Consider the following 10518-nt stretch of genomic DNA (forward strand, 5'->3'; position numbering starts at 1 on the left):
CCCCCATAGACCCCCCAGCTCCATAACACCCATAGAGCCCCCCCATAGAGCCCCCAGCTCCATAACACCCATAGAGCCCCCCCATAGACCCCTCAGTCCCATAAAACCCATAACACCCATAGAGCCCCCCCCTAGACCCCTCAGTCCCATAAAACCCATAGAGCCCCCCCATAGACCCCCCAGCCCCACAACCCCCATAGACCCCGCCCAGCGCCCCCCAGCCCCACAGATGCCCCACAGCAGCCGCTGGGAGCGGGTCCCCGCCCCTCCCCCCCACCGCGGGGTTCCCCCTCCCGGGCCATGGCTCTGCCCCGGGCCCCCCCCCCCACCAGGAGCTGCCCCCCGAGACGCCCGCGGAGCCCCCGCCCAGCGCCCAGGGGTGAGGACCCGGACCCGGCCCCCCCGAGACCCCCAACCCCCCCCGAGCTCTGCCCTCCCCGTTCCCCCCACTCCCGACCCCCCCCAACCCCGCTTCCCCACCCCAACCCCCCTTCCCCATCCCCCCCACAGTTAAGCCCCCATCCCTTCCCCCCCCAACCCCGCTCTGCTCCATCCCCCCCCCCCCATCCCCCCCCCCAATTGCCCCCCCACCCCACCCCCCCCCCCCCAACCTCTCCCTCCCGCTGCAGGAGCCCCCCGGGGGGGTCCCGCTCCCACGCTCGCCTCCTGGCTTCGCGCCTCTTCCGCCTCGACGGCGTCCGCAGGTCCGAGGTGGCCGCGTTCCTGCGCCGGGGGTAAGGGGGGGCCGGGGGGGGGGAGCCGCGTCCGGGCCCCGGCTCCAGCTCAGCCCCCCCAGGGACGGGTTCAGCGCGATGGTGGCGCAGGAGTACCTGGAGTGGTTCCAGTTCGGGGGGCAGGAGCTGGACCAGGCGCTCAGGTAGCGATGGGGGGGCAGAGATGGGGGCAGCGACAGAGAGAGGGGGGATACGGGGGGGTGGGGGTGAGGGGGGGGCGGGGGGGGGAATTGGGGCGGGTTTGGGGTGAATTTGAGAGGGTTTGGGGTGAATTGGGGCGGGTTTGGGGGGAATTTGAGAGGATTTGGGTGGAAATGGGGCGGGTTAGGGGTGAATGTGAGAGGGTTTGGGGTGAATTGGGGAGGGTTTGGGGTGAATTGGGGAGGGTTTGGGGTGAATTTGATAGGATTTGGGGAGAATTGGGGCGGGAATGGGGTGAATTTGAGAGGATTTGGGGTGAATTGGGGCGGGTTTTGGTGAATTGGGGGGTTTGGGGTGAATTGGGGCGGGTTTGGGGTGAATTGGGGCGGGTTTGGGGTGAATTGGGGCGGGTTTTGGTGCATTGGGGCGGGTTTTGGGTGAATTTGAGAGGGTTTGGGGTGAATTGGGGCGGATTTGGGGTGAATTGGGGCGGGTTTGGGGTGAATTGGGGCGGGTTTGGGGTGAATTGGGGCGGGTTTGGGGTGAATTTGAGAGGGTTTGGGGTGAATTGGGGCGGGTTTGGGGTGAATTGGGGTGGGTTTGGGGTGAATTGGGGCGGGTTTGGGGTGAATTGGGGCGGGTTTTGGTGCATTGGGGCGGGTTTGGGGTGAATTGGGGCGGGTTTGGGGTGAATTGGGGCGGGTTTGGGGTGAATTGGGGCGGGTTTGGGGTGAATTGGGGCGGGTTTTGGTGAATTGGGGCGGGTTTGGGGTCCCGGGGGTGCTGGGGGGGCCGGGTCCCGCTGCCACCCCCCCCCCAGGAGCTTCCTGCGGGCGCTGGCGCTGTCGGGGGAGACGCAGGAGCGGGAGCGCGTCCTCGGGCACTTCTCGCGGCGCTTCCACAGCTGCAACCCCGGAGCCTTCCCCTCGCCCGGTGAGCCCCGAGCGCCCAGAGACCCACAGGGACCCATAGGGACCAATAGAGACCAATAGCACCCATAGAAACCCATAGCACCCATAGCCACCCATGGCAACCATAGAGACCGATAGAAACCCAGAGACACTCAGAGACACCCATAGAGACCTAGAGATACCCATAGCACCGATAGAGACACCCATAGAGACCCATAGCACCCAGAGACACCCATAGGCACCCACAGCACCAAAGACACCCATAGAGACCCATAGCAACCATAGACACCCATAGATATGCATAGCAGCCATAGATACCCATAGCACTCATAGACACCCATAGCTCCTATAGACACCCATAGACGCCCATAGACTTCCACAGACACCCATAGCACCCACAGCCCCCATAGCACCCACAGATACCCCCTGAGCCTCCCCCCTCCCCTCCCAGCTCTATGGGGCCCCCATTGGCCCCCACTGGTGCTGATGGGGACGGGCGTCCCCCTGGGGGCTCCCCCCGCTGCCCCCAGACGCGGTTCACTCCCTGACCTGTGCCCTGATGCTGCTCAACACCGACCTCCACGGGCAGGTGAGGAGCGGGGACCCCCGCGTGTGCCCCCCACGGCGGGGTGCGGGGTTCAGCCCCCCACGCCCCCTGCCCTGCAGCGCCTCGGCCGCCCCATGAGCAGCGCCCAGTTCGTGGCCAACCTGCGCGGGATGATGGACGGGGAGGACTTCCCCGGCAGCAGCTCCAGGTGCGGGGGGACCGGGGGGGGGGGGGCACCGCTGGGCCCCCGGAGCCCCCCCTGAGCCCCGGCTGCCCCCCAGGCTCTCTACGGCTCCATCCGCAGGCAGGAGCTGCCGTGGGCGCTGTGAGTGCGGGGCTATGGGGGGAGCGGGGGGGGGACGGACACGGGGGCCCCCGTGATGCTGAGCCCCCCCGCAGGGATGATGAGGATGGGCAGGAGGAGGAGGCCCCCCCCGGCCCCAGGAGCAGCGAATCCCGGCCGGAGCTGCCGGGGGGGGCCGCGGCCGTCACCCACCGGGGCTGCTTGGCCAGGAAGGTGCTGGCCGAGGCCGGGGGCAGAAAGGGTGAGTGGGGAGGGGGGTCCATGGGGCGGATTGGGGGGGTTGGGGGTCCAGATGTGGGGTCCACTGGGGGGCAGCTTTGGGGGCTCAGCCCGAAATGAATTCGGGGGAGGGGGGGGGTGATTTTGGGCTCCGCTGGGGTCCGCAGGGGCAGCTTTGGGGGTGCCCATCTCGGGGGGGTCACAGCAGCCACGAGCGGCTCCATTGGGGTGTGGGGGGGGCACGATCCGGGGGGTTCCCCTCGCCGGCTCCAACCCCCCCCCCCCCCCGTGCCCCCCAGCGCCGTGGGGCAGACGCGGCTGGAAGCGCTTCGAGGCGGTGCTGGAGGGGACCCTCCTGCAGCTGCGCAGGGCGGGGGCCCCCCCGAGGCGCCGCTGGGGGTGCACCACGCTCTGGCCGAGCGCGCCCCCGCTTACACCAAGCGCCCCGACGTGTTCCGCCTGCGCGCGGCCGACGGGAGCCGCTTCCTCTTCCAAGCGCCGTGAGTTGGGGGGGGGGGGGGGGGGGTCGGTTTTTTGGGGGGGGGGGGGGGGGGGTGACCCCCCCCCCCCCCCCCCCCCCCGCCGCAGGACGCCCCGGGAGATGCTGGCCTGGATCGAGCGCCTCAACCTGGCGGCCGCGCTCCTCTCCGCGCCCCCGTTCCCCGCCGCCGTCGGGTCCCAGCGCGGCCCCGCGCGGCCCCTGCTGCCCGCGGCGCTCAGCCGCAGCCCCCCGGTGAGCACCGGGAAAGGGGGGGACGGGGACGGGAGGCCCCGGGGAGCCCCCCCCTGAGCCGGTGCCGCCGCAGGAGGAGCAGCGCCGGAGCCACGCGGCCTGGATGGAGCGGGTGGAGCGGGAGCTGCGGCAGCAGCGGGCATGGCAGCACCGGGGCCGGGGTGGCACCGATATTGCCCTTGGTGACACAGGGCCGTGGTGGCACCATTGTGCCCACGGTGACCCTGTTCTGGCCGTGGTGGCACCATTGTGCCCACGGTGACCCTGTTCTGGCCGTGGTGGCACCATTGTGCCCACGGTGACCCTGTTCTGGCCATAGTGGCACCATTGTGCCCATGGTGACCCTGTTCTGGCCGTGGTGGCACCATTGTCCCCATGGTGACCCTGTTCTGGATGTGTTGGCACCACTGTCCCCACGGTGACCCTGTTCTGGCCCTGGTGGCACCATTGTGCCCACGGTGACCCTGTTCTGGCCGTGGTGGCACCATTGTGCCCATGGTGACCCTGTTCTGGCCGTGGTGGCACCGTTGTCCCCACGGTGACCCTGTTCTGGCTATGGTGGCTCCATTGTCCCCATGGTGACCCTGTTCTGGCCGTGGTGGCACCATTGTGCCCACAGTGACCCTGTTCTGGCCGTGGTGGCACCATTGTGCCCACAGTGACCCTGTTCTGGCCGTGGTGGCACCATTGTGCCCACGGTGACCCTGTTCTGGCCGTGGTGGCACCATTGTCCCCACGGTGACCCTGTTCTGGCTATGGCAGCACCATTGTCCCCACAGTGACCCTGTTCTGGCTATGGCAGCACCATTGTCCCCACAGTGACCCTGTTCTGGCCGTGGTGGCACCATTGTGCCCACGGTGACCCTGTTCTGGCCATGGTGGCACCATTGTGCCCATGGTGACCCTGTTCTGGCCGTGGTGGCACCATTGTCCCCACGGTGACCCTGTTCTGGCCATGGTGGCACCATTGTGCCCACGGTGACCCTGTTCTGGCCATGGTGGCACCATTGTCCCCACGGTGACCCTGTTCTGGCCATGGTGGCACCGTTGTCCCCACGGTGACCCTGTTCTGGCCGTGGTGGCACCATTGTGCCCACGGTGACCCTGTTCTGGCCGTGGTGGCACCATTGTCCCCACGGTGACCCTGTTCTGGCTATGGCACCATTGTGCCCACGGTGACCCTGTTCTGGCCATGGTGGCACCGTTGTCCCCACGGTGACCCTGTTGTGGCCATGGTGGCTCCATTGTCCCCACAGTGACCCTGTTCTGGATATGGCAGCACCATTGTCCCCACGGTGACCCTGTTCTGGCTATGGTGGCTCCATTGTCCCCATGGTGACCCTGTTCTGGCCGTGGTGGCACCATTGTGCCCACGGTGACCCTGTTCTGGCCGTGGTGGCACCATTGTGCCCACGGTGACCCTGTTCTGGCCGTGGTGGCACCATTGTGCCCACGGTGACCCTGTTCTGGCCATAGTGGCACCATTGTGCCCATGGTGACCCTGTTCTGGCCGTGGTGGCACCATTGTCCCCATGGTGACCCTGTTCTGGATGTGTTGGCACCACTGTCCCCACGGTGACCCTGTTCTGGCCATGGTGGCACCATTGTGCCCACGGTGACCCTGTTCTGGCCGTGGTGGCACCATTGTGCCCATGGTGACCCTGTTCTGGCCGTGGTGGCACCGTTGTCCCCACGGTGACCCTGTTCTGGCTATGGTGGCTCCATTGTCCCCATGGTGACCCTGTTCTGGCCGTGGTGGCACCATTGTGCCCACAGTGACCCTGTTCTGGCCGTGGTGGCACCATTGTGCCCACAGTGACCCTGTTCTGGCCGTGGTGGCACCATTGTGCCCACGGTGACCCTGTTCTGGCCGTGGTGGCACCATTGTCCCCACGGTGACCCTGTTCTGGCTATGGCAGCACCATTGTCCCCACAGTGACCCTGTTCTGGCTATGGCAGCACCATTGTCCCCACAGTGACCCTGTTCTGGCCGTGGTGGCACCATTGTGCCCACGGTGACCCTGTTCTGGCCATGGTGGCACCATTGTGCCCATGGTGACCCTGTTCTGGCCGTGGTGGCACCATTGTCCCCACGGTGACCCTGTTCTGGCCATGGTGGCACCATTGTGCCCACGGTGACCCTGTTCTGGCCATGGTGGCACCATTGTCCCCACGGTGACCCTGTTCTGGCCATGGTGGCACCCTTGTCCCCACGGTGACCCTGTTCTGGCCGTGGTGGCACCATTGTGCCCACGGTGACCCTGTTCTGGCCGTGGTGGCACCATTGTGCCCATGGTGACCCTGTTCTGGCCATGGTGGCACCGTTGTCCCCATGGTGACCCTGTTGTGGCCATGGTGGCTCCATTGTCCCCACAGTGACCCTGTTCTGGATATGGCAGCACCATTGTCCCCACGGTGACCCTGTTCTGGCTATGGTGGCTCCATTGTCCCCATGGTGACCCTGTTCTGGCCGTGGTGGCACCATTGTGCCCACGGTGACACTGTTCTGGCCGTGGTGGCACCATTGTGCCCACGGTGACCCTGTTCTGGCCATGGTGGCACCATTGTGCCCATGGTGACCCTGTTGTGGCCATGGTGGCACCATTGTCCCCATGGTGACCCTGTTCTGGATGTGTTGGCACCATTGTCCCCATGGTGACCCTGTTCTGGATGTGTTGGCACCATTGTCCCCATGGTGATCCTGTTCTGGATGTGTTGGCACCATTGTCCCCACGGTGACCCTGTTCTGGCCGTGGTGGCACCATTGTGCCCACGGTGACCCTGTTCTGGCCGTGGTGGCACCATTGTCCCCACGGTGACCCTGTTCTGGCTATGGCGGCACCATTGTCCCCACAGTGACCCTGTTCTGGCCGTGGTGGCACCATTGTGCCCATGGTGACCCTGTTCTGGCCGTGGTGGCACCATTGTCCCCACGGTGACCCTGTTCTGGCTATGGCGGCACCATTGTCCCCACAGTGACCCTGTTCTGGCCGTGGTGGCACCATTGTGCCCATGGTGACCCTGTTCTGGCCGTGGTGGCACCATTGTGCCCATGGTGACCCTGTTCTGGCCGTGGTGGCACCATTGTCCCCATGGTGACCCTGTTCTGGCCGTGGTGGCACCATTGTCCCCATGGTGACCCTGTTGTGGCCGTGGTGGCTCCATTGTCCCCATGGTGACCCTGTTGTGGCCATGGTGGCTCCATTGTCCCCACGGTGACCCTGTTCTGGCCATGATGGCTCCATTGTCCCCACAGTGACCCTGTTGTGGCCGTGGTGGCTCCATTGTCCCCATGGTGACCCTGTTGTGGCCATGGTGGCTCCATTGTCCCCACGGTGACCCTGTTCTGGCCATGATGGCACCATTGTCCCCACGGTGACCCTGTTCTGGCCGTGGTGGCACCATTGTGCCCATGGTGACCCTGTTCTGGCCGTGGTGGCACCATTGTCCCCATGGTGACCCTGTTGTGGCCGTGGTGGCTCCATTGTCCCCACGGTGACCCTGTTGTGGCCATGGTGGCTCCATTGTCCCCACGGTGACCCTGTTCTGGCCATGGCGGCACCATTGTCCCCACGGTGACCCTGTTCTGGCCATGGTGGCACCGTTGTCCCCATGGTGACCCTGTTGTGGCCATGGTGGCACCATTGTGCCCATGGTGACCCTGTTCTGGCCGTGGTGGCACCATTGTCCCCATGGTGGCTCCATTGTCCCCACGGTGACCCCGCTGTCCCCGCGCTGACCCCGTTGCGGTGCCCCCCCCGCAGCGCCGGCGCTACGAGACCTACGTGCGGGTGCTGGACTCGTGGCTCCGCGGCCGGGCCGAGCCGGGCGGGGAGGCGGAGGCGGAGCCGGGAGCGGCCCCCGGGCCCCCCCCGCGCTGAGCAGGGCGCGCTCCAGCCCCTCCCTGGGCCCCGGCCCCGCCGCGGCCCCCCCCGCCCGCGTCCGCAGGAACGAGTCCGAGCGGGGAACGCTGCGGAGCCTCGTGGGCCGGCGGCTGCGGGAGCGGCCCTGAGCGGGGGGGGCACGGGGGGAGCGGTGCGGGACTGGGGGGGAGTGGGATGGGAACGGGGGGGAGAGGTGCGGGAATGGGGGGGAGCGGTGTGGGAATGGAGGGGGGAGAGGGACGGGAACGGGGGGGAGCGGTGTGGGAATGGGGGGAGCGAGTGGGACGGGAATGGGGGAAGCAGGACAGGAATGGGGGGGAGCGAGTGGGACGGGAATGGGGGGGAAGCGGTACGAGCGGCCCTCGGGCACCACCAGCACTTGGGGGGGGGGGGGGGCGTGGGAGCAATGTGGGAAACTCAGGGAGACCCCCCAAAACGGACGGGGGTCACAGCCCCCCCCCCCCCCCCCCCCCCCCCCGCTGCTGCTGCAATAAAGGTTTGTGACCAGCATGGCCCCTCCGTGTCCCCAAATGACCCGAGGGGGGGACACAGACATGGGGGGGGGTGGGGGGCAGGTGTAGACAGGGGGGTAACAATCGTGTCACCCATAGAGAAAAACCTCTTCTGGGGGGGGGGGGGAATCCAGTCATTGGATGGATCCAGACCCCCCGCACCCTTTCCCATGATCCAACGGCTTTAAGGTGGGGATTCACATTTATATGGGATATTTGGGGTCAGTTCCTAAGGGGGGGTTAAAAGCAGGGTTGCAGGAGGGGTGCACCCCATTAATGCTGCCACAGGGACAGCCCCTATTGGGGTTCCTGAAGGTGGGAAGTGAAACGGGATCCCGGGAGGGGGGTACGGCTGTGGCTGGGCCATGAGCCCCCCTCGGGCCAGAATCTGGTGGGATGAAGCCCAGGAACACCAGCACGGTGAAAACCCATCCCATGGATGCTTATGGGGAGCAAGGGGGTTATGGGGGTCACAGTGGGCAATGTGGGATTAGGGGGATCAGTGAAGGGTTTTGAGGGGCAATGGTGAGTTCTGGGGGACCACGGGGTGTGGACAGGGGGGTTATGGAGCCAGGCTGAGGACACTGGGGCTGTTCAGCCTGGAGAAGAGAAGCTGCTGGAGACCTCAGAGCAGCTTCCAGTGTGTGAAGGGGGCTACAAGGATGCTGGAGAGGGGCTCTTCATCAGGGACTATAGGGATGGGGCAAGGGGTGATGGGTTCAGACTGAAACAGGGGGAGTTCAGGTTGGAGATAAGGAAGAAGTGATTTATGTGAGGGTGGTGGAGCCAGGGCAGAAAACTGCTGCTGGGCATCACCTACACACAGCACCCTCCCCAGCAGCGCTATGGCAATGCATCCATGCTTTGCCACCCAAACCTACCTCTGTGCTACTCCTCCATGGCTCACAGGGTGCAGACCTCCAGCCCTGCTCCCAGTCCCAAAGCACCCGTACAGGGAGTGCTGCTGGGGAGCCCTTACAGCTGGACTCCTCCGGAATGCTGCCAGCAGCGGCTTAAACCACACCAGGCACCCAGAGCCCCACTGGTGCAGCACCCGAGTGCTGGGTGCCCTCGAGGGTGCTGGAGCACGCAAGCATCCAGCCCCTGCTCCCCCAAGGTGAAGAGCCAGGATGGAAACCAGGAGCGGGGCATGGTCCTGCCCCTGCTGCCTTCCAGAACAGCGCCTGCAGCATCGACATCCTCCCCTCCCGACCCACCTGCACCTCCCTCTGTGCAGAGCCTCCCTGGACAGCGCTCTCCAGGGCCCCACAAAGCAAAGTGATGCTAAACCTCAGGGCCCCAGAGAAGCTGTGGCTGCCCCATCCCTGGCAGTGCTCAAGGCCAGGTTGGACACAGGGGCTTGGAGCAAGCTGCTCCAGTGGAAGGGGTCCCTGCCCGTGGCAGGGGTTGGAGCTGGAGGAGCTTTAAGGTCCCTTCCAACCCAACCCAGGCTGGGGCTCTGGAGGGCAGTGTACAGGCAGGGGGTTACACGGGGCAATAAGGGATTACACACACCCCCCCTTTCCCCAGCACAAAGCCAGGCTCCACACAGCTCTTGCACCCCCTTTATTCCCCCAAGCGGGGCTGGGGAGCCCATCCCCGGTTCCCACCTCGCTCCCGGTAGGAAGCGATGCCCCGGAGCCGAGAGTGAGGGGGGGGTTTGTGCAGGAACCCCGAGTGCTTGTGCCCGGATGGGGACGCTCAGAGGCCCCTCCTGCAGCTCAGAATCCCAAACTTCTCAGGCAGAGCCGGCAGGCTCCCGTTGAGGGGCTGCAGGGGCCGATTCCCCCCTTCGGAGCCTCTCCAGGCGCAGGCAGCGCTTCCCGGAGCCGGTTTCATGCCCCAGCCGGAGCCCCGGAGCGCGGCCGGAGCTCTTGCATAGCTGCTGCGGGTGCAGGGGCGGGGGGAAAGGGACGAGCTGGGCTAAACAGCAACAAAACAGGGAATAAAAGCATGAGAGGGATGGATGGGAACCTACACGGAGCGACGTTCCAGTCCCAAACCTCCTTCTCTAAGCCCTCCGTGAGGATCAGGCTCCGGGGACGGCAGCGCTGCGGTGCTTGGGTTGATGTGTCCCTGGGGGCCTTTGGCTGCTTGAATTGCTTTAAACAGCCCCAAAATCCTGCTCCATCCCTGCAGCGACCTCCTCCTCCAGGCCTGGCGCTGCCGGGCTCGGTTTTCCCCTGCGGCTCTCGGGTGCTGCCAGGGAGGCGCTGGCTCCAGGGCCGGCGCTCCTCAGTGTTCGTGCTGGGAACCGGGATCATCAGCGAAGAGTGGGGCACGGAAACACCGAGAGCAATGGAAGTGGGGGCAAAAAGCAGGAGTTTGGCTGGCGGGGGGGCAGGATCTTGCATAAAACCACAGGCAGAGGCCGCTTTCCCAGCCGGGAGCCGGCGCTGTGCCCAAGTAGGTTAAACCCCCCCCCCGATCGGCTCAATGGGGGGGGGAACGGGATAAAAGCTGCCCCCAGACCTGCAGGGCAAGAGCTTCTGGGGGTGATAAGTCCCATGTGTCGGTCCCGAATCCGTCCCCA

General features: G+C 65.9%; 1 protein-coding gene across 1 annotated transcript; it reads left to right on the plus strand.

Annotated features, from left to right (window-relative positions):
- Positions 1 to 240: 240 nt before the first annotated feature.
- On the plus strand, positions 241 to 7627 carry LOC130597898 (PH and SEC7 domain-containing protein 4-like; the record flags this gene model as incomplete). The annotated part of the gene is made up of 12 exons (XM_057406823.1): positions 241 to 379; positions 630 to 734; positions 797 to 877; positions 1696 to 1808; positions 2317 to 2375; positions 2453 to 2541; positions 2615 to 2637; positions 2743 to 2878; positions 3156 to 3356; positions 3445 to 3589; positions 3663 to 3771; positions 7354 to 7627. Coding segments are annotated over 12 exons (1448 nt in total), but the record flags the coding sequence as incomplete, so codon positions are not given.
- Between the last annotated feature and the right edge of the window lie 2891 nt (positions 7628 to 10518).

Source organism: Pezoporus wallicus, unplaced genomic scaffold, assembly GCF_028554395.1.
Source record: "Pezoporus wallicus isolate ANWC-B61680 ecotype Strahan unplaced genomic scaffold, APGP_CSIRO_Pwel_v1 contig_10629, whole genome shotgun sequence".
NCBI classification, from domain to species: domain Eukaryota; kingdom Metazoa; phylum Chordata; class Aves; order Psittaciformes; family Psittacidae; genus Pezoporus; species Pezoporus wallicus.